The sequence below is a fragment of the Marmota flaviventris genome, chromosome 14 (genome assembly GCF_047511675.1).
Source record: "Marmota flaviventris isolate mMarFla1 chromosome 14, mMarFla1.hap1, whole genome shotgun sequence".
In the NCBI taxonomy this organism is placed as follows: domain Eukaryota; kingdom Metazoa; phylum Chordata; class Mammalia; order Rodentia; family Sciuridae; genus Marmota; species Marmota flaviventris.
The window spans coordinates 77,146,874-77,169,854 of NC_092511.1; the positions used below are offsets into that span (position 1 = coordinate 77,146,874).

The following is a 22,981-nucleotide window of genomic DNA, read 5'->3' on the forward strand; positions in this document are numbered from 1 at the left end:
CTGGAGCGCCGTGCTGCTCCTCTGCGTCCCCCCTTTTCTCCTCTGCAAGTCACCTGCAGAACTGGCCGCTGTGGGAAGGGCCTCCCGCCTCCCCTGCCATGCCCACTGTGAGCTGGTTGTCCTGTGCATGGGACACCACGGGGCTCCGCAGCAGCAGCAGCCCCTTCTCAAGGCTGGCAGCTGGCCAGTGAGGCCAGGTGTGCTGGCGTCCCACCCCACCAGCACTCCTGTGACACGCCCCAGGGGGGTCTCAGGTGAGCCTGCAGCACTGCTCCCAAGGCTTCCTGCTGTGAGGTTTCCTTGAGGAAATCAGCTGCTAGCCCAGGTGTGGAACACCATCAGGAAGTGGCTGACCTGGGTCCAGATGGCCAGCCGGCCCTGAGGCTCTGTGGCCTGCTGAGGCAGCCAGGCAGCAGGAGGAAGGCTGGCCTCCAGCAGCAGGGTAGCTGTCGTGGACTGTGTAGAGATTCTGCTGTCTGGTGTTGCTGCCGTGGGTACTTCCAGACTGTCGTACAGAATAGTCTGGGACCCATAGGAGCCTCCGGCCACTCTTCACCTTGAGAGTATCGTCACGTTTATTTTAATGACGGTTTTCAGAGCATCCCAGGCTCACAGCAGAACTGGCGCAGCGCCTCCTACATCCCTGCCTTTCTCCGTGCACAGCCGCCATGCCGTGGGTGACCCGGCCTCCCTTGCCAGGTAGTGGACGGTACATGGGATGCTGGGTGTCCTGTGGGTCTGCCCAGGTGTGTGACACAGGGACCCACCATCACGATTTCATCAGGGGATCATCTCTCCAGCCATCTGTGTTCCGTGCTCTGTCCATGCCCTTCTCTCCCACCCGCCAGCGCTGCTCTGGTCCTGCCCTTCCCCAAAGGTCGGGGTCCTTCTGTACCCAGCTTTTCCACCCTGGCTTCTTTCACTTAGTGCCGTGCCTTTAAGTCCCCTCTGTCCTCACAGCTTGACAGCTCGTGGCTTTCTAGCATCGTCCAGACACTCCCCTGTGGGACATGAGTCTTCATAAGTCCCCCGGTGGCCTGCATACACAGAGGGGCTAGCTGGGTGGCCTTCCCGAGAGCTTACGGCTGGGCTCCAGCGGAACAGTGACAGTGCCTCTCCTCCACAGACTCAGCCTTCGGTGCTCTAAGTGGCCTGGGTCTTGCCGTGCAGAAGCAAGCTGTCACCTCACTGTTTTGATTTGCTGTGTCCTCGTGACGCTGGATGCTGTGCATCTCTGCCCGCAGCTGCCTGTGGCCTTGGCCAGCTGTCTAGGTCTGTGTTCATCTGCTGAAGCAAGTGGTTTGGTTTTTAGGTTATCGTCTTTTTGAATTTGGGTGACACCGCGGTCATCAGCGATGTCCTATGTCCCAGTCTGTGTGCCTTCCCGCTCGCTCTGTGCTCAGAGCTGGTCTTCTTGCCTGCATCGTGCCTCTGGTATGCTGTATCTGAAAGTCACCACCACCCCTGAGGGTCTGCGTGTCTCTGGGGGCCTTGCGCCAGGCTGACTTCGTCGTCTCCGTGCATTAGGGCACTGGAGGTGGCCTGTGGACTGCTTTGTGCACGTGGCTGTCGGGTGCCACCTGTTGAGGCTGCTGCTCTCCGCTGTATTGCTCTATGCTGTATTGCCCTGGCCCAGATCAGCTGCCGTGCTGGGGCCTGTCTCTGGGCTGTGCGCTGCCCCCTCCCCTTATGACACATGATGGTTGGAGCTTCATGGTGACTGTTGGAGCTGAGGGGTATCCATCTGCTGGCTTGGTCCTCTCTGTCACCGTGCCGGCTGTGCACCTCATCTAGATCCTCAGAGGAGCTGGCTCTGATTCTCACTGATGCTGCTGGGGTCTTTGATGCGGCTGGGCGGGGCCGACATGCTGAAAATGACCATAGGGTGCAGCACACTATTGGAAGCACAGGGCAGCCTAGGTCTGGGGCCTGTTTGTTCTTGCAGATAATCTGACTAACCGGCTGGGCGGCTGGGCAGGTGGCAGCCTCTCCAGCCCCTTAGGCAAGGCGGTTGGTTCTCGTGCATTTTCTGTTTTGCAGCATCCCAGCAGACATTCCTGGTGCTAGGCATGGAACCCAGGGCACTCATCCACTGAGCTGCTTCCCCGGCTCATTTGGGGACTAAATTGTTGAGGCTGGCCTTGAACTGGAGCTCTTCCTGCCTCCCCCCCTCCCCCGACCCCCTCATCCCCCACTGCTGGGATCATAGGTGTGCACCACCACACCCGCTGGGGTTAATTTTTAAATGTGTCTTTTTCTGTTCCTCAAGAGTGGGTGCATCCTGCTCCATGTATTGTGTGCGTGTCTCCCCTCCTGCTTCTTGGGGGGGGCATTGCTGGAGAGGGCCGGGCGCTGTCTTGGCCCCTGGGGTTGGGTCTGGAAGGCGTGTCCCGACAGTGCCACTTGTAGTGAGATGTTCTTCCACCCGCAGGCACTGGGACGGGTCCCATCCATCCTCACTGGGCCCTCACTCATCCCACGCACCCTCACTCATCCCACGCCACCAACCCGTTCATCACTTCTGAACAGCTGTCTCCAGCTTATGGTGGTTGCCCGGCAGTTTGCTGTGGGCAGTTCCATAGACCCCTCTCTCCTGCCCGAGGCCCTCTTGGGTGCTGCCGACCGCAGCTCATCCACCTTGCACATTCCCAGGGGGTTGCTGTGAGCTGCTATGGAGAAGAGGGTGCCCACTCCTGACCAACCCCACAGCCAGTTATGGGAACAGTCAGGACGCCACACCGCTTTCCAGGTTCTGAAGAGCAGCCGCCATTTTTCTCAATTTAGTGGCAGGTACTCTGCAAATGCCTGTTCGTCGTACAGTGAAAAACTTAGGAAATGTCTGATTCAGATGAACAAGTTTCTTCTCAATTTTTCCGTTTTTGGTTTTTTCTTTTCTCAGTGCTGGGGATTGTACCCAGGGGACTCTGCCACTGAGCTACATCCCTAGCCCTGTTTCCGTGGGGCGGGGGACAGTGTTTCACAAGGACAGCCAGTTGTGAAGTTGTGGTTTTCCGGCCTCAGCCTCCTGTGGGAGATGGTTTTCTTTTGTGATATCAGAATTAATGAGCCCAGTTGCTGAGTCCCATGAGCAATGCAGGTCTGAGCAACAGAGATGAAACCGTTTCTTTTTCCTTTTTTTTTTTAAGGCTGGGCTGGGGCTCAGTGGTGGAGCACTTCACTAGCACATGCGAGGCACTGGGTTCAATTCTCAGCACCACATATAAATAAAGGTGCATTGACCACTAAAAGAATTTTCAAAATAAGTTGCCTTCTGATGAAATTACAGTTTCAAAAACACATTTATAGAGTAACAGCATAATGGTAAAACATGATCTCCTACCCCTCCAAGAAACCTGTTAAAAACCAGAGTCCAGTTTGTCGGAAGCGCAGGAAGCAGAGGTGGGCAGCGCACACAGCGGCTGAACTAAGGACAAGGAGATTTTAAAATGGAAGAAGCATTTTGTGACACTTTATTTGCCCTTTCCTGACCCCTCCCCAGCTCAGCCCCTTGAAGACCACTCTCAGTGTGGGTCATGGTCTCTGGTTCTGGAGGGGCAGACTGGGCCTCATTTGGAAATCACTGTATCTGTCCTAACACAAGAAGCCAGCGCAGAACCTGTTGGGCAGAAAAGCAAGATGGTGTTGCTTCAAACACAGGCGAGGCCATCACAGTCCAAGATGACATTGAAACCCAGGAGGAAGGCTGGGCAAATGACAGCCATGCGTGCCCAATGGCAAGACACCAGGCAAACCCTGAGCCAAAGGGAAACTTTGCCAAGAGGCTGAGTGTCAAATGGAGCCACCCAGATCCCCAAGCGGAGCTGCAGCCGTGCTGGAGGTGTCCGCTGCGCCTGAGCAGGCAGCAGAAGTGACCAGCAGCCTTGCGAACAGTGATGGACCACCAGTTGGAAGCAGAAGGGGTGGAGGAGGACGTCAGCGGAGCCCAGGTGCCGTCACGGCAGTCCCAGCAGACAGACGGGGACAGGACAATCTGAAGAAAGCTGAAAAGGCTTGTGCGAGGAGCTGCGCAGACCCCTCCCAGGACAGATGAGCCCTCGCGTGATGGCACACGGGAAGCCACAGAGAAGGAGGAGCCTCGTCAGGTGAGCCCGCTTCCCATCTCAGACAGAGAGGCCGGAGAGCTGTGTCCACTGAGGTGCTGGAAGAGGGCAGAGCAGCCTTGATGAATAGTGGTAGCCAGTTGTCCTTCAAGAATGGATGAGGACGTCATGCAAAACCACAAGGGGAAGTCACACTCTACCAGTGTGTAATGTCAGACACACTCTGCTCTCCTGTGTGACTGACAGGGACAAGTGAAGGCGAGAAGGAAGAGAGTGGGGTGGTGGCCCATGCCATAGTCCCAGCTACCCAGAGCTGAGGTGATGCATCCCAAGCTCAAAGCCAGCCTCAGCAATTTAGTGAAACCCGGTCTCAAAATATAGAAAGGGACTGGGGATGAAGCTCAGGGGTAGAGTGCCCGAGTTCAGTCCCCAGGACCATAAGAAAGGAAGAAAAAGCTTTTTTTTTTTTTTCTTCTTTTTTCTTTTCTATCCTCTTGGCTATTTTCCATGTTTCTAAATGGATTATCTTTTTTCTAAATGTACAAAATCATTTGTAAAACTTTCCCTGTGCCTGGTGCCTTTTGAGGATTATGCTATAGATTACTAACAATTCAATTCCTTTAATAGTATTTTTTAATACTTATTTTTTAGTTGGATACAATATCTTTTTTTTAATGTGGTGCTGAGGCTCAAACCCAGGGCCTCACACATGCTAGGCGAGCACGCACTCTACCGCTGAGCCCCAGCCCCAACCCCTTTAATAGTATTTTAAAGATTGTTGAGAACTGTCTCCTATGGTTGTCCATTTCATTTAGGGTATATTAATATCACACTGCTAGATTCTACTTATTTAAAATCCTTATTATATCTGTACTTAAAATTTCCATTTAAAAAAATATTCTTAGTTGTAAATGGATCTTTTGTGTATTTAGATGTGTGCTGAGGATGGAACCCAGGGCCTCACACCGGCCAGCAGGTGCTCACCCTGAGCCCCACCCAGCCCTTAATTCCCATTCTTAATGTCCCTCCGTCTGTGCCTTTTTCCCTTCATGTTTTGCCAAAAGTCTGCCTATTTTATTATTTTTTCCAGTCATTGCTGTGGTTGGGTTGGATTTTTCTGCTCTGTACACGTGATGGTCCCCACTGCAGTGGCACTGGGAGCTGTGGAACCCGAGAGGCAGATCCTGGTGCGGGGAACCTGGTTCACGTAGCTTACCCTGGGAGGACAGGCATGCTGCTCTTGCAGAGGGGTGCTGCTCAGGACGAGTGGCCCCAACTCTGTCCTCAGTCTCACCACGTGACCTCTCCCTGTGGCACCCTTGCCTGCCGCTGTGACGCCAGTCCTCATGACAACCAGATGGGCTGCCCAGTCTTGGGCTCTCAGCCTCAAGCTGTGAGCCAGGTGCACCTCTTCCTAAGAGGGGCCGCCTCAGGCCTCTCCTATGTGGCGGCAGCAGCAGCAGCAGCAGCAGCAGAAATCAGACCCGTACGTGGGGCTGAGCTGGGGCTCAGTGGTGAGCAGCTGCCTGGCACATGCAAGGCCCTGGGTTCCATCCTCAGCACCACGTAAAAATACAGGCATAAACAAAGATACGGTGTCCATCCGTAGCCAAAACATTTTTTTAAAATGGACTATACTTGGCTTTGGACTTTGCTCATCATCTGTCCTTTATTTTAATGGTCATATTTCGTGTCCCCCTCATACCCATTACAAGGCAGCAAGGTGGCCCACCATGTTTCTGTGCAGTCTGGGGGCCTCCCGCTCCTGGGTCCAGGGACAGTGTGTCACTTAGTGCTGCATCTGCGATTCTGTACCAGTTCCAGGGCCCACACTTCCTGCTGAGTGCAGTGAGCAGGGCCAGAGACACTGCCACAGCCACAGACGGAGGGAGGTCCTGCTGGGGGTGCTGCAGAGGGAGACTGCTCAGCAGGCAGTCAGCTCTGCAGAGGGCTCGGCTGCTCCTCAGGCTCTCCAGGCTCAGCTCTGAGAAGCCAGTCCCAAACAAAATTCCCAGCAGCTGCACACCCACTCGCACAGTGTCCCACACACACACCTGGACAGCAGGGAGCGTGTCCACCCGCACGGTGTCCCCACACACACCTGGACAGCAGGCATGTGCCCTCCTCCTTCACTAGTCCAGCTCCTCTTGTAGTTTTCAGTAAGTCTCGTGACTGTCAATAACCATGTTCCTAAGAGCCTGACGGTTTGCTACTTCAGTGGTGTCTTTCAAAATTTCATTTTAAATTTTTCATGGATAGCATTTAAAAATTCTACTTTTGTGTTGCTTTGAGTACTTTTCAAAAACGCATTTCCTTACCTTAGACTTGGTCACGGACGGCTGCTGGATCTTGTCTGAGGCCTATTCTGCATCTCTTAAAGTTTCCCGTTGGTCCCGTGAGTGCCGTGGAAGGCCTGGACTTGATCTTCAGACAGGAAGGCTGTTTTACATGTTCTGTTGTCCTTTGGAGGATTTTCACATCATTGCTAACCAAGGCTGTGGGTCTGCAATTTCCTTAATGTCCTACTGGTCAGGTGTGGTTATTAACTAAAATGTCAGAATGTTCTCTGTACTTTTTTCTCTTAGTTGTAGATGACAGTTCTTTTTTATTTTATCTGTATGTGGTGCTGAGGATCGAACCCAAGGCCTCACACCGGTGAGGCAGGTGCTCTACTCCTGAGCCCCAGCCCTTCCCTGTACTTTTTAAAATGCCATTTTCAGTAAGTTGTTTTTGAGGGATGTCTCCAGGTTATCAAACTCATTGACAAGAGATCATCCTCAGCACTCCCTTATGATCCTTTGGATGTCCACACAATAGGTAGTAGCCTTGTTTTTTCCCATTAACCTGAAAGATTTAACAATTTTAATCTTTTCACAAAAATATTTTTTGGCCTTTTTGTTTTTTCATTTAATACGTTGATTACTGCTCTGATCCCTCCCTCCTCTTCTTGGGTCTGGAAATGTAAATTTAGACTTGACTTTTCTTTTTTGGTGCTGGGGATGGAACCCAGGACACCTCAGTAGGCTGGGCATTCGAATGCTCTACCACTGGGCCCCACCTCAGCCCTCCAACCTTTTCTTCTACGTTTAAGGCTGCCTGTCACTTCCGAAGTATTTTTGTAACCAGATCCCATTTTTGATGTGTCGAATTTTTATTGATCAGTTCTAAATATCTAATTTCCATTCCACTTTGCATGTTGCTTAATTACTCAACACTGGTTAATTTTTATTTAAATTCCATTACCACCGAACAGGATTTCAACTGTATAGTCTTAATAAATGCCGGTGGCATTTTGGTCCAGTCTGTGGTCTTTCTGAGTGAAGAGCAATGCCCATGAAAGGAATGTATATTCTGGGTATTGATCGAAGTCCATTTCACTGCTCAAGTGTCCTTATGTCTGCTTACACATCTATTCCAGAAAGTTACCGACAGTCACCTTGAGAATCTCGTCCTTTACCCAAACTCTCTCCTGTTGGAAGCTGTAGTAGATGTAGAAACATCACCTTTCCTCTGGCAGACTCTTATCCACACAGTGTGATTTTCCTGTTTTCACTTTCTTCCTGTAGTCAAACTCTTACGAGCAGGTCTTTTACTTAGTCAGATGATCTCTTCTTGTAATTGGAATATTTTTGTTCTTTGTTCCTTCTCTCCTGCCTAAATAAGTAATTTAAAAAATGTAATTTTCATTCAATTCCAAATGTTTCCCTACTTGGGAGTTTTTTTTTTTATTGTGGAAAAATATACATGTATTTACCATTTTAATTCCTGCAAGTGAAGAGTTCAGTGGCACTAAGCACATTCTGTTCTGAAACCGTGACCAACCATTTCTAAAGCTTCCTGAAAACAGCTTTGTACTCCTTTGTTTAGGGTTTTCCTTATACACCATTTCTCCTTGCAAAATGTGGAATAATATCCTTCTCTGTAATCCCAGAGGCTGGGAGGCTTGATAGTGAGTTCACATAGCTGTGAGACTCTCTAAATAAAATACAAAATAGGGCTGGGGATGCAACTCAGTGGGCAAGTGACCCTCGGTTCCAAAAAAGAAAAGAATCTTCTAAGGTTATTTTTATTAGTTATTCATCTTCAACAAGGTCTGAAACTATCATTTTGGGAGTGGGGAGCTTTAAAACTTATAAAACAGTGCTTGCTTCCTCTACCCACCAGTGGCTCCAGCCTGCCTTGACTGCTTTTAAATAACTTACGAATGCCTCTAACTCGAGACTGGTCCTGATGCACCTCAGCCAGACGCTGCCGGCTCCCCTCGTACTGGCAAGGCAGCCTGGCACCATCAGTCCAGGAGTAGTCAAAACCCCAAGCCCGAAGCAGTTTCTACTGCACAGGTGCCTTTTGTAAACACCATCCCAGAGTGAAAAGTCCCAAGGTGGACCAGCTGAAGTGGGGAGCTGCTTTTGGCATCTAGACTTACTACTCACACAAATCCACCCCGTGGGTTTTTGAACTGTCCTTGGTTTTCTTCAAGCTGATGTCTCTGCTGTCAAGCTCCCTGCCTTCCTTCAGCTGTCCCTGAGCCTGTTGTGTTCCCTTTCTGGCTGGCTGTTGTTGGACGCTGTACTCCATGGGACTTTCTCTGCCGTTTCCCACATGCTGAATTCCTAACTTGACCCATCACACTTCATTTCAGGTAAGTTCTACTTTGCTTTTTTCCAGATCTTTCTTCCTGGTCATGTCTGGCAATCCCTTGTGCATGTTTCCCAGGCTCTTACCTCTTTAAACCTAATAGATATTTCAGAAGCAGCATCGGCTCATTTCAGAATCTGCAAGCCTCGCAAGTCTGACACAACTGGAAGTTCCTCTGACTCTTTCCTTGGTGGCTTTGTCCTTTGGTTCTAATAAACCTGCACTGCTGGCAGGCGGCTGCTTCCTTGTGCCGCCACCGCCTACACAGATAAAATGTAGATCTAGTTGGGCTTCTTCTACCTGATGCTCTGCTGTTAGGTCCACGTTCTGAAACCTGTGTCACCTTCCTTTGTAAACCCTCCCATGACAAAGGACCAGGAGAGAGACCACACGCCCCTTCTTCCCTCGTTCCTTATAGAGCCACTTAGCCAGGCCTCCAAGTTTAATTAACTGGTGGTCTTCCTTTGCAAGTGTGACAGTTTTCCCTTGAAATTCTGTGATAGCGCTGTGACACTCACTATGAAATGACTACAGCCCCCACTGTGCTTTGAAGAAGAGTTCTAGCAGCCATCTCTCAAACCCACATTCAATAAACAGATGTGCTGAATCCACAATGAGAAGATAATGGCAATACCAAAATATTATATGAATATTTTAATGCAAAATGCTTAACACTTAAAATTAGCAAAGCTTCATTTAAATTAAAATTCCATGTAACTACAGATGGTTAGCCCAGAGTCGTACAGTAGTTGGCTTCTGCTCTATAACGCCAGTCCTATGCCACACAGAGGACTGCTCCTTTAGCTGTGGCTTCCTCCTGCATCCTGGACCCTGACCAGGTGGGAGGGTGGCCAGACAGACATGAGACAAAGCTGACCAGTAAGCCCATAGCAATCCTAAGCTCATGGACCTGTCTGCACCCTCCAGACCCAGCTGGAAATGACTGTTGCAGAGTTGACAGGAGGCTGTTTGTACAGCTTAGTGAGAGTCCTGCACTAGGAGAGGAGTCACAGTATCAGGATGCACGTCTGTAAATAGTACTACATATACACACTTAGTGTCTGTAAACACTAGAAATATACATTAGACAGAGTACCCTCACAAGTCGGGTATAGTTTAAAAAAGAAGATGAGGTAACATGAAATCTCAAAGTCCACAGGAGTCCTGCCTGAAGAGTTTGAACAGCTGCCAGTAGTTCATTGCCAACGTGCAGGGACTAAGGTCTGCTGAAGCTCGACTCGCTGGCCTTCAGCATAGCCACCGCATCTTTCACCGCATGGTAGATGACATTCTTCACCTGCAACAGTGGAAGCAAAGTGGGTCACTCCACCACTCAGGCCACGATCCCTCACTACGCATCTACAGCCGCCCCCAGCAGTATCACCAAATACCAACGTTCATGTGAAATGCCAGCACCAGGAAAGGCCTGGGCTCCTTTAGAGCTGCGCCTGCCGCCTCTGGAGAACCTGGAGCCCACTCCCTCTTCCTGCAGGCCAGGTAGTGCGAGGCAGGTTCTAAGGACAGCTCTGCCTTGACTTCTCCTCCCTTCCTTATTCCTACAGAACCAGGTACTTCCCCAGCTTCCCAGACCTGCAGCACTCCTGCAGCGGCCACCGTCAGCCAGAGGTCCAGCTCTACTGCACAGGTCTCGCGAGAGCCCTGGCTGGCAGCTGGGCCACAGCCAGAAGTATACAAGCAGCCTTATCGCGGGCACAGTCCCTCCCAGAGTCTACGCTGCAACACAGCAAGTGAGGTCTCCTCTGGGCTGCTCCCACTCCACTGCAGACGTAGAGCCAGCCCAGTGCGGACTCTCTGTAAAGTCACTAACAGGCTGGGAAGCCAGCGCCCACGAATGCCAGAAGCCAGGTCTGTTTTACCTGTAATTTGTCTTCGTGGTTAGTATGAGTCTGCGACAAATAACGGAATTCCTGAGTGAGCCAGAAGCAGTGCTTCACGTGCTCTGGAGACACAAAGTCCTCGGCCACTTTGATGCAGCTGTACAAGTTGTGAACCTGGAAGACACCGAGCCACGTTAGTGCACATTCAAGTCCCCAGCAGAGAGAGCAGAAAGAGAAGCAGAATGCTTGCCTGGTGCGGAGCTCCTGCTGGGATGAACACCACGTCCCCGAGGAACTGGACGATAGCCCAGCCCTGCACCCCATACTCCTGATGCAGGCGCTTTCTTAACGATCGGTCCAGATACCAGCTCTGGTCATGAATAGGATCATGGTCTGCTGGGTTCTCTTGACCTTGCTCTTCTGATACCTAGAATAAGAACATGAGCGACACGCTAAGACCCAAAGTGAGTGAGCCTCAGGCGTTCTTCAGCCTAAGTGCCCTACTGCAGAAAAAGAGGAGCAGTAATCAGACCTGGAATGAACCAACAAAAGAAAGACTGCACATGGCTGCTGCTTCTGGTACTGGCAGTCTCTACATGTTCTTGGACCCACTATATTTAGACATTTTTTGGCTTAGAACTTTTAAAGGTAAGTAGGTTCAAATTCCTTAGATAGAAACTTGTTTTACTGTCATTAAAGACCTACCTTTATTTAACAATCTGAGAGTTATCACACAGTCCTGAAGATGACCACACATCCAATTTATTCTAGACCCAGTATCTGGAAAAGTACACACAGAGTGACGCTACGGGGAACAATAAGGTGACCAGCATGTTTAGAAAAGCCAAACGGTCCTTGTCCAGGAACAGCTCAGGGCCTGCCTGGTGCGAGGCAGTAGGCCCAGTGGCTCAGGTCCATGCCTCATGGACGAGGGAGACCACCAGCCAAGGACACCTGGGTCACAACCAGTAACCTCAGTGCCAGCAAGTTTAAAACTAAGTAAGCCCCAACTTTCCAACTTCCACACACAGAGCCCTGCCTAAAAGACACAGAAACTCCAGAAGCCTGGAGCCTTCCAGGACCCCACAGTCCCTGGCTAATGAACACAAGTAGGGCCCTGCACCAAGTGACAGTGGACAAATCAACAGGGACCTTAGTAATGCACTCAGAACAAGGAAGCTAGGGGCCACGGTCTCTACCCAGTGCTGAGATTACAACACAATGGAAATAAATGGATGCCCAGAGGTGAGCAGAGAACAGAGCTCTCTCCAAGCGCTATCATTAAAACACAGAAGGACAGGCCCCCTCGCCACAACCCTGCCAGCCGGGTCAGCTCACCACACAAGGACTTCCAACAAGGCCACACACCTTTTTAAGGAATTCTCTTATTTTCTCTGTGTCCTTTGCAGCATAGATGTGCCAGAGGGCTCCTGGCTTCTCTTTTCCTTCAATAAACCGCTTTATAGTGAGTTCATCGGAGTCTCCATCTTGGATGGTCCTGAGGACTTCTGGAGCAAAGGAAAGTAGGTGATCAGACCATAGACCCGGCTCGGACTGGGACAGTTAGCCCTACCCTGTGTGCAGCCCTACCTTCTTCCTGCTCGCACTGCCCTTTGGGGATGCCCACATAGACCATGACGTTAGCAGCATCAGAAACGTCCAGGTGCAGGTTTGTTGTTCCGTATTTCCGATCTTCTGGAGTGATTAATCCTGCAGAAAGAAGACACTGAGGACAAATGCTGGGAGACGCCTCTCTCATCCTCAAAAGTAACAACACTCAAGCGATGGAGCTGTCCTCTCCTTTAGAAAAGACTCTCTTATCAGATATTTAATTACAAGATTATAGATCCACAAATCCTAAGACTTGTTTCCAGTGACAAGCAAAGGAGGTCCCTGATAAGAGCTTCCATGCTTGAGATGAAATTACGGAAAAAATCTGTTGAGCCTAAAGGGGGTACCCAGAACCCAACCTAGACGGCACAAGCTAAGTGGCAGAGCCGACTCCCAGGCCAGGGCAGCTGGAGCTCCGGTTGCTATGTGGCCTGGGACCAAGAGCCAGCACCACTTCTCATGGTGCCTGCTGGAAGCTGCCCGCTCCCACATACTGCTGGATCTAAGGGAGGACGCTGCCTGACACACTCACTGGGCCAGAGTGCGGCCCCCTCCTGTGTCCAGTGCTTCCGGAGCAAAGGCTGTGGGCTGCCCCAACAGCCTGTGTAGCCTGGAGGCCTTGACCCCTGGCTTGCCTGGGGCTGGACATGCCCCAAATGTGGCATGCCTCCAAATGCCCATCTGGGGCCAGAGCCCTGGCGTGCCCTGCTGCCTGTGCAACTTGCTGAACATTAGCCCCAGGCACAGAGGAAGTGCTGAGTATCAGGGGGAACTCAGAAGACACAGGAATTCACTTTAAAATGACAAAGGGAAAATATCAAGGGAACCACTGTTCTGTTCATGTTCTCAACGTATCTGGAAAATATTTCCGGAATAAAAAGTAAAAAATGTCAATTTTAAGAAGAGCCATTAACCTACTAGAAATGAAATGAAGGTCCCATCTGACGGCACAAGCCAGTGCCACAAAGTCTGATTCTACTTGCTGTTTGAAAAGTCAAGGAGCAGCGTTCAGGAAGATGACACACGGGCAGTGCACCTGGGACACCAGGAACCACCAGCACAGGCTCCTGGACAGTGGCCAGGACCTGGGGCAGGAGAGTGAGCTAGAGCCAGTCAGACCCAGCAGGGCTGCTCGCTGGCCTGTCCAGGGCCACACTGGGTAAAGTGAGACCTGCCCAGCCACTAGCCCCAAGACTGCAACCACAGTAACAACGCCAGACTCTCAACTGAGATTATAAAAACTAACGGTCACAGGGAAAGGACTCCCAGAACAACGGAAGATTGATACCAAAAAAACACACAAAGAACTTTCATGAGCCCAAGTTCTAGTCTCTGACTCGCCAATCGCTTCTGAGATTCTGAGGTCATTGTCCCTTCTACTGTTCCAAAATCCTTGTCCCCACTTGGAAAACTGGGGGTCTTGCAGCTAGAGAGAGCCTGTACTCTCTCCTTTGAGCAGCCATGGCCTAACCCGTGGACAATGACAGCTGTATACCAATGTTGATGGCCAGGTGTCAGGAGTGAGGAGAGGCATGTCTGCCTTCTTTTAGCGCCTGCTGCCTGCTTTAGGGCGGGTACAACCGTGTCAGGGGAAGAGCTCTGACAAGAGTGACACTGCCAACAGTCAGTGACTAGGAGGAAAAGACCCACAGCCGTGCTATTTAAACCAAGCAGGTGTATTCTGAAAAAGTAGCCACCTCACACCTTGGTTGTGACAGTGAATCACACAGGACAGGAACAAGGAGAGAGGGGAAGCCCGAGGGTCAGGCGCTGCTGTGCTAAGAGTGGTGTCCTCTCCCCCTGAAAAAGAGCCTCAAGGTTTGGATTTGGTCTGTCTTAACTTGTGAGTTAGCGTCTCCTCCTTACCATAAGCATTATACATCTTGGGACCCAGATCAGGCCGAACAAAGTAGTTTGGCAATCTGGAGGCCAAGTTCAATTTGCCGTCTCGCCTGGTGTACTCGGGCAGCGGAATGTTGGCCATCAGGTCATCGAACCTAGGACAAGAAAGCCAGGAATTCGCAAAACAAGCCTGCCATGTTTGTAGCACTGTGTGCGACGTGAACAGAACAAAGGTGTGTGGGTGACCCTGAGGCTGGGGAGAGTGGTCATGGAGACTTAAGGTCAGCACTGTAGCAGTCATAAACAGAGACGCCTTCCTCTCCCACCACAGGATGTGTCAACGACCTGGAGCGTTTCAGGGAGAGCTGAGCAGGGAGAACTGGTAGCTACAGGGGAGGCTCCTCCCCAGGCTGCACTTGGGAGGACGTCCAGTTCGACTCCGAGCCCTGGCACAGCAGCGGCCGTGACCGTGCAGCGCAGCCTGTGCACCTTGTGGGCCTCGGCTCTGGCATGGCACTGGGCGTGTGCACCAGTCCTAGGCACCTCGACTTCATCTCACTTAAAAACACTTCCTCTCCAAAGGGTCTAGCCAGGACAACAGCCAGCACCAAGAAAGCCACGAATTCCACATTTCCCTAAACCCACTCCTCATCACCTCAAGAACTCATCCCGCCAAGTCCAGGAGGCAGCCCTCTGCCTGACGCCGTGACCGTACCTGGACGGCATCATGTCCCTGAAATCTTCTCCTGGTGGCCAGTCCTTAAGCTTCAAAACCATCGGTTCTTTTTCGTTTTTCAAACGATCTGTAAGGAACCAGAATAAGCAAGCCATTATTCATGATTCAGACCAAAATCAATGACAAGTTCATATTTTATGCTCAAACAATACAAATAATACAGTTTCATCTCGGTAGACGCTTCACAACCCGCTCCATTTAGAACACAAACACTGCTTTTCTCTCATGTCCCCGCCTGCCAGTTGCCAATCGTTTCTAAATGGTCAAAAAATCCATTTGTACTCTCAGGGCAGCAAAATAAAGATCAGTAGTTAATTTGTATTAGGTCCCCTCTTTTGATGCTGTTCATTCTTTGAAATCCAGCCATTCCTCGTGCCCACGACGAGTGGAACGAAACGTGTTTCTACAGTGGCCCTCAGGGACCCTGTCTGCTGCTCAACCACAGGTGACTAGCAAGCTCGGTTTCCGAGGCCAGCATCATACAGAAATGACCAGCTCTGCTGAGGAGACTGAGGCCATCCTGCTCTGCATGGACCAGGACCAGCCGGCCACCCGCCCCCGCCCCCTCCCGCCCCCCCCCCCCCCCCGTCATCTTCTGGGTGACAAAGTGTATCACACTAGTCCCTGTAATACAACCAGGGCCCGCTGGGAGGAGAAAAGGAGGAGGACAGAGGCTCAGTCCTCGACTCCCTGCTGCTCCTGTCTCCTTCCACATCCCTGACGCGTCTTTAGTACGTACTTGGGACGTCCTCAAAGCCGTCCCAGAAGTCTCCTACTGTGGCTCCCGTGATGATTTCGTTGGTCCTGCAGTTCACGAGATCCACTTCCTGCTCCCCAAACTCTTTCCTGAAGGACTCGGGTTTCCAGAGTTCAGCATTCAGTCTGTGGTGCACTCCCGAGACCATCACCGGCTACGGAGAGGGAGGAGGCTTAGTGCACCCCCAGCTGTCCCCAGCCCACAGCAGTCTCTACCCCACTGCTGCTGGTCCTGGTCTCGGGCAAGCCACAGTAGCTCCTATGTGACAGCCCTGCCTTCCAACCACATCAGGAAGCTCCAGGAGAAAGGGCCCCCTCGCACTCCGAGAACACCCCATGCAAAGCCAGGGGGCAGCATGGGATGTGAAGGAGATAAAGCCGGTGGGCGCCAGCCTAGGCTCTAGCCTGTCCTCACCACACTGGACACAGACCTGAGGCTGCCAAGTCCTGGTTGTTGGAGACAAGCCAGAATCCTGAGCTTTCTGTGCAGTCCTGATGTTAATGTAAAACCATGACACGTATATATAAGCCAAACAAAACCTGCCGCTGCCTACGGCACCTGCCTGCCACCCCCAGCCTCTGGGCGGATGAGTGAGCAGACCTGGGAGGTGGGACACACAGGGTGGAAAAGCACTGTGAGAATGGGCAAGCCACGTTTTGGTACTTGGCATTTCCCACAAATTCTTGCCCAAGAGCAAATGTTCCTTTGGTGAACACTCTGGTTTGGCCAAAAAGAAAAGCCAAAGATACAGAAAATGGAACCAAAATGACATAAGCACAGCCTGGGCCCAAGGCCAGGCACCTCCTGCACACTCCAGCTGCAGATCCAGCAACCACACCTGGGGGACTCGTACCAGGTATAAGATGCTGTTGCTACTGCTGCTGCTGCTAGGCGCCCACCATAGGACAGCCGTCAGCTTTCCTCCATGGAAGAGCTCGCTCAGTTTTATGCTGTCCTGTCCTGTCACTCCTCTAAACTCGACAGCCCACCTTCCCTGCTGAGGCTCACAAGGCCTGGCTGCTCTCATCAAAATCCAACAATGGGGCCGGGTGTGGTGGTGCACGCCTGCCTTCCCCTCGGCTCCAGAGGCTGAGGCAGGAGGATCACAGGTTCCAAGCCAGCCTCAGCAACTGAAAGAGACCCTGTCTCTAAATAAAATATAAAAAAGGACTGGGGGACTGGAGTTGTGGCTCAGTGGTAGAGCGCTTTCCTAGCTTGTGAGAGGCACTGGGTTTGATTCTCACCACTATATGCAAATAAATAAAATAAAGGCCCATCAACAACTAAATTTTTTTTTTTAAAGGTGGGTGCTGGGGATGTGGCTCAATATTCAAGTACCCCTGGGTTCAATCCCCAATGCCAAGGGAGCCAAGGAGAGGGGCTGTGACTGGTTGGTGTTACCTGCCCTTGTTTCCAGCATTCCCTGAACACGTTCCAGTTGCTCTTGTTGTTGGGGTCCTGCAGGCACAGCAAGCGGTTGTCGCAGAGCCAATAGTGGGGAGTGTCAAAGCCCAGAATGCTGGGCTTGATCGTCAGTCCTTGAGGCCTCTTAGATAAGTCAGAGGAAGTCTTGTTTTGCACCAAAGAGGCAAAGATGTCATCAAGGATTTTTGGTGTATTCTTGAGTCCATTTTCTGTCTGAATGTAGGAAAGAACACAAGACTTTTAAGTGTGCCATTCCCCATCATCAAAAAGTCCCCTTCCTAAAGATAGGATGAGCACCTATCAGTGCATGCTCAGAGCCTGAGCCAGGACCCCCAGGTAAAGAAGCAAGTCCCCTGTTCCCACTTGGGTACAGGAGAAAGTATATGTTATCAGAGAAAGTGGTCCTGCCCTGTGAAGTCCATCTGCCAATGACCCAGTCTCCTGTTCCCACAAAGGTTAAGTATGTGATTTATGTCCTTCTACTTCTACCCACTTGATTTCTCTCAATATCTTCCTGTCTGTCTCCATGCAACTTTGTAAAGCAGATGCACACAATAAAGCAAACACATACCTTTCCTGAGGAGGAATTCAGGAGATTTCGGAGGAAACCAGAATTGTTGTTGCTTACAGGTGTCAAGATGGTGCTGTTAAAGGTGTGAAGGACTGTGCTGGATTTGCTCAGAGGTGGGAGGGGTGGAAGGCATTTGATTTCATTCTTTAAAATTGGCATTGTAGGTTGTTTTTCTAAAACCAAACAAAAAAATCTAGATTTAACAGCATTCTGAAAGGCAACTCTTAGCAATCTTCTAGTAACAATTATTTTAAAATTTGGGTTTTTGAGGGGTATGGTGGTGTACACCTGTAATCCCAGCAACTCAGGAAGCTGAGGCAGGAGGATAATAAGTTCAAGGCCAGCCTCAACCACTTGACAAGGCCCTGCCTTAAAACAGAAAAGGCTGGGGATGACACGGTTCAGTGGTAAAAAGCATCCCTGGTTAAGTCCCCGGTACCAAAACACACACACAAACCAACAAAAATCTTGGTTTTCATTTTCTAGAACCAAGAAAAACTTAAGGGGATAAATACCAATGATATTAAAGATTTCCCAATAAATATTAAAACAATATCTAGTACCCAGGCTAAACTAAGGAAAATGGCATTTTTTAAAAATTGACTTGTTTCTGTTATGCAAATAAAATGTACTGTTGTTAATTTACCCTGTTATTCAGCAACGTTAATGTGTATTGCAAATGTAGATTCTTTTGAACTTTTCACATGTACTGCTAACAAATATTGACCGTTTATTGACTCCTTTCATATTTTCTTGATTTCTCTTAGTGCCTTAGTGCACTGGCCAGGGTTTCCTGATTAACAAAGTTAATGACAACTGACACCTTTGTCTCATCCCTAAACAAAGGAAACTATCAAAACAATTTTTTTGAAATTTAAGCCAGGCATGGTGGTGTGGGCCTGTGGTTCCAGCTACTCAGGAGGCTGAGGCAAGAAGAATCACTTACACCCAGGCTCTTGATGCCAGCTGGGCTCCACAGCAGAGACCCCATCTCTCATTAAAAAAAAAAAAAATTCAATGTTAAGGGTGTTTTTTAAAAAATTTATAATTAGATTTAAGCTTTACACAGAGTTTTTCTGTGTCTCATCACACAATTTTCCTTTTATATGTTGGGATGTTAAACCACACCTTGTATTTCTGGAAGACCCTGCTTAGAGATGATTTTATATATATATATATATATAAAGTCCCTTTATTTATGGTGTCAAACTTGAGTCACCACATTTTTTTAAGGATGTTTCACATTAAAGAAATTAGCCAGAGACAGAATCACCTAGATTCTAACCTAAGCCTACCTTATCCCAATGTCCACATTCTTTTAATTTTCATCAGCATCTTGAAACACTGGTGACAAAAATGGAACTGAAGATGGCACATTCCAATGAGGTACAAAAGAAACCAAGCACCATGTGGTGAGGAGAAGAGCTGGGGGCAGGTTTTCACTGTACTACAGTCTCAGCACTGTGCGCCCCTCCCGCCCCCCCCACCCTCACCCCACCCCCAAGCCTTGGGAGCTGACTGCAAACACACCTTCAGAACGGTTGTAGGAACACGTCCCCTCCCACGAGACTTCCAACCACTGTTTCCCCAGAGTGAGATTGCAGAGCCCTCCACGAGTGACTCAGTCCTCAGGAACACTCACCCTTGTTCTCCTTGTTAACATTCCCGCTGGTCAGGTCTGCCAGCCAGTTGAGTGGAGCCGTGCTGGCTGGACAGGCAGGCCTCACGCTGCAGGCTGGCCTGGAAGCTGCTTCTCCACTTGTGGCCACCGGCTCCAACACTGAGGGGCTCTGCGGGAGCATAGCACCCAGAGTCAGTTTTTCGCCAACTAAGGAAGTCTGTATGAGTACAAAAGGAGAGTTTTGTTTAGGCTGAAGAATGGCAATTCCCTTTTCTTAACTTCTCCCTCTCCCCAGTAGCCATTAGTAAGAGAAGTTTCCAGAACAAAGCTACCTAATGAGTTGCCCCAGCTATCCTACGGCTTCAGCAACCCTGCCACAACAGAACAGGGAGCAGGACTGCGCGCAGAGTTTCTGAGGACTAGCAGTGGGAAGGAAGACCTCATGACCACCCCACACACAGGCATTTATTTCCCCACCACCCTCCAACCCAGCCGGGCTCGCCCATGTCTCCACCACCCCATGCACCATGTGGCTTTGACGGTATGGTCTGTGCCTGTCTCCCTGAGAATCCAGCCAGACGAGGCACTCGAAACACGACTATTGGGTAAATAAGGGAGATAGGCAGGAAAGGAAAATGAGAGTTTGAGAGGGAATGTGCTCTTCTGGTTTAGCTGTAAGAGGTGAGGAGATGAGCAGCTCTTGAGAAACATCACATGACTATCAAGAGGAGAAGCCAGCTGCAAAGACGGCACCACTTACTCCTCTGGGACCTAAGAAACCATCTGGTTGGCCCCAGAGAGGGAGAGAAGTTCCTGTGCTGGTCCACCCTCCCTGCACACGAGACACGCTGGCAATGCCCAGTGACTGCTACTGGTTGTCATTTCTGACACCCTAGCGAGCAATCGCCTCGTGGGCAAAAATGTAACAACATAAAAGCAGCGGAAACGGCAAAGATCCCAACTCCTCCAACTGAAGAGTATAAAAGAATTTTGGATTCCTAAAGAACATGGATGACAGGCGAGAAAGGAGAGCCAGAGACAGGGTGATGGACGGCAGGGACGAGGGAAGCCTGCAGGAAGGGGCACCACTCCTTGCACTGTTCAGTTACATCAGAGGTAAAATACAGTTGGTAATTTAACACTCCATGAAGTCTATCTGAGTCTGCAGAACATGAACACCTTTTAGAAACCCACACAAATTTGACAGCAATTTGTTGGGTAGACTACAGCACAAATTTTTCCTTTTTCAAACAAAAGAAAAAAACTAATATCTTCTAAGAGCCACCTGGTGACTAAGAGCAACAGGAAGAATGGGAAGGGTGGGTCTCTGAAGAGCCGCAGGCCCGTGTTCCTGTCAAATGCACTGCCAGGAATGCTTGGCTTATTTGAAAATAGACCATCAACAATTACAAGGACGATGAATCTAGCAGAAGCAGTAATACCTGTTTTAGGTCTTCCTTTGAGGCTGGCTTTGAGAAGAGTTTGAACTGCCTGTTTGAACAGGGGCAGTTTGCCTTTATCCCCCATTTGGCTCTTACAGAATGCACAATGTCACCAACATCGTAGAGTGCTAAGAAAACACAAGGTCAGAGGTGACATCTCAACAGGGTGCCAGTGCCTTCGAGCCCACCCAGCAGCACAGAGACCCAGTATGCACAAGTACCCCTCCTTCTCCCAACAACTCCAAGCACCTCTGTCTTCCTCTATGAAACTATTCACAGACAGGACAGCGCTGCCCACAGAGTAAACCAACCACCAGTCCCTAGCCAGCCAAGACCCAGGGGAAGAGCCCCTGCACCGCACAGTACCTTTTCCAGGAATGATCTGCGTGGGCATCAGGTTCTCAGGCTCATGTATCTGACTCTTCACACATCTTAGCCAAGAAAACGTCTTGTAGGCAGCACCTGCAAATAATACCGCACTATGGTGACCGTCTGCATGGCCCCAGGCCCCAGGGTCCCCAGCGCCATCAGCAGAAGGCTCCTCAAGGCGGGGGTGTCGGGTCAGTTCTCACCCTGCTGGCAGTTCTTCCTCTTCATGCGGTAGCAGTCCACACACACCCCGAACCCACAGCGAGGGCACACCCAGTGCAAGTTGAAGATGGTGGTGTCACACACGTCACACATTTCCCGGACTCCTTTGACCGCTCGCTTCCAGGCAACCTGCCCTGCAAGGATCAAGAGATCAGTCAGTCCTATGGAGGAGAGGGGTTCCGAAATCAATGAGTGCCAAGAAGGGCCGTCAGTAGTCCTCCCTGTGCGCTCCAGCAAGCCTCGGCATCCTGCATCGCAGCTCTGCCTCTGAGGCCAGCTGCACTCCACAGAAACCCTGCCCAGGCCGTGCAGCAGCTGCTCCACCAGCCACAGCGCAGCACCAGTACCCTCCGCAGCTGTGCCTAAGCTTTCTGTTCGCAAGCTCCTGTGTGGAGGCAGCATGGAACAGGCTTCCTCCAGGGGAAAAGCAACCTGCTCAGACACACACCCAACCCTCGGGGTACTCTCAGCTGCCTTCAATCCACTCAATGCCCATTAAATGCTCCAGCATGTCTAATGGCCTCCAAGGAACAGGCCTATGTCCACGGTCAGGTCCTTGACTCAGTCCTGTCAGTGATACCAGGCCCAGGACTAACTCACACTAACCACATGCCCAGCAGCTGGAGGCAACCCAGGAACCTACAAAGAGGCTATCCCCTAGTAATCAGAAGGAGGGTCCTTCTAGGTCTGGGCATGGGCTGCCTGCCCAGCCTGACACTAACAGAAAGCTGAAGGAGTAGGAGCAAAGCAGGCATTGTTCCGAGTCACAGGAAAGCCCACTACCGTGACTGACTCAGCCAGCCTGCCCCCTCCCCAAGCAGCCCTGGGCTGACGTGGCTGCATTCTCCTTCTGTGGAGAGGACCTCTTCCTGATCCAGTCTATGGTGGATGCATTATTTCTTCCAGAATGACTGCACAGCCCAAATGACCCCAACTGCTGAGTAAACCTCTGCTGTTTCACCCACGCAAGAGCTCTAAGCACTTCACAAATGCGATCTCTGAACTGCACTTTGGTCACTTGGATTAGACTGCTTTATTACAAAGTATTCTTAAAACTCAGCCACCTGTCCCATGGTTATCTGTCACTGAAACGACATAACTAGAAGAGCTCCCATCTGACAGTGGAAATGTGCTCCTTGTGTCAGGACGATGACGGCCCTCAGCTAAAGCAGCAGCTTTCAGCACCTCTCAGGGAGGCGGCCCCTCCCATCGACCAGCCCATCACAGAGGAGGGAAGAAGACAGGACCATCACAGGCAAGGAGGAGAGGCTCCTCGGGAGGGGAAGAGCCCTTACATACAAGACAGATGTGTGCGCAACAAAACACCCTCAGAAAAGAAAGCCAGCACTGCCTCCAACAGCCCTGCGGCCAGAGGAGGGAAGTGGCCGCGTGTGCCAAGGACGGCTGCTCCTTGCAGTCTTTGCACCACTGCGCACAGCTGAAAAAGGAATTTCTTTAAATCAACTACTTTTACCCAAATATATTAAGTAAAATTTTCTGAAAAGGGAAGAGGTTTTTTTGTTTTAATCACTTGTCCTAAAGACATCACAGGGAATGAGATCTTGATTTCCGATTCTCCACTACCCAATAAAATGGCATGATGTTAAAGCCACTCTTCATCAGTGTGGTCCAGTTCCTCAGTGGCTCAGACCCCTGACCCACGCACTTTCAGATTCCGACTGCTGGTTTCTATTCCTTAGACTCCAGAGAAATAATCTGCATTCCCTAATAACATTTCTGTGCTTAAGCTACCTTTGTTAACGTCTAGTAGTTAAGAACTTTGGTGGTGGTTAACTTCTGCGGATGCCTGTATTCAAACACGCTTGGTTATGCGAGTGGGAAGGCTTC

The 22,981-nt window shown here is 50.4% G+C and overlaps 1 protein-coding gene across 3 annotated transcripts in view; it reads right to left on the minus strand.

Moving 5' to 3' along the window:
* Positions 1–9,338: 9,338 nt before the first annotated feature.
* Positions 9,339–22,981, minus strand: part of Kdm3a (lysine demethylase 3A) — a 44,924-nt gene continuing 31,281 nt past the window's right edge. For 2 of the 3 annotated variants that reach the window (XM_071601793.1, XM_027948852.2), the window contains exons 13-26: positions 21,115–21,267; positions 20,909–21,004; positions 20,543–20,670; positions 19,122–19,317; positions 17,480–17,652; positions 16,885–17,121; positions 15,466–15,637; positions 14,706–14,793; positions 14,015–14,145; positions 12,128–12,247; positions 11,906–12,045; positions 10,788–10,964; positions 10,577–10,711; positions 9,339–9,996 (exon numbers count right to left, since the gene is read on the minus strand). In XM_071601793.1, coding sequence (XP_071457894.1) covers positions 9,916–9,996; positions 10,577–10,711; positions 10,788–10,964; positions 11,906–12,045; positions 12,128–12,247; positions 14,015–14,145; positions 14,706–14,793; positions 15,466–15,637; positions 16,885–17,121; positions 17,480–17,652; positions 19,122–19,317; positions 20,543–20,670; positions 20,909–21,004; positions 21,115–21,267 — 2,027 coding nt within the window. In that variant the 3' untranslated portion in view covers positions 9,339–9,915. The remainder of the gene's footprint in view (positions 9,997–10,576; positions 10,712–10,787; positions 10,965–11,905; positions 12,046–12,127; positions 12,248–14,014; positions 14,146–14,705; positions 14,794–15,465; positions 15,638–16,884; positions 17,122–17,479; positions 17,653–19,121; positions 19,318–20,542; positions 20,671–20,908; positions 21,005–21,114; positions 21,268–22,981) is intronic. The other variant, XM_027948853.2, reaches the window with a different exon arrangement.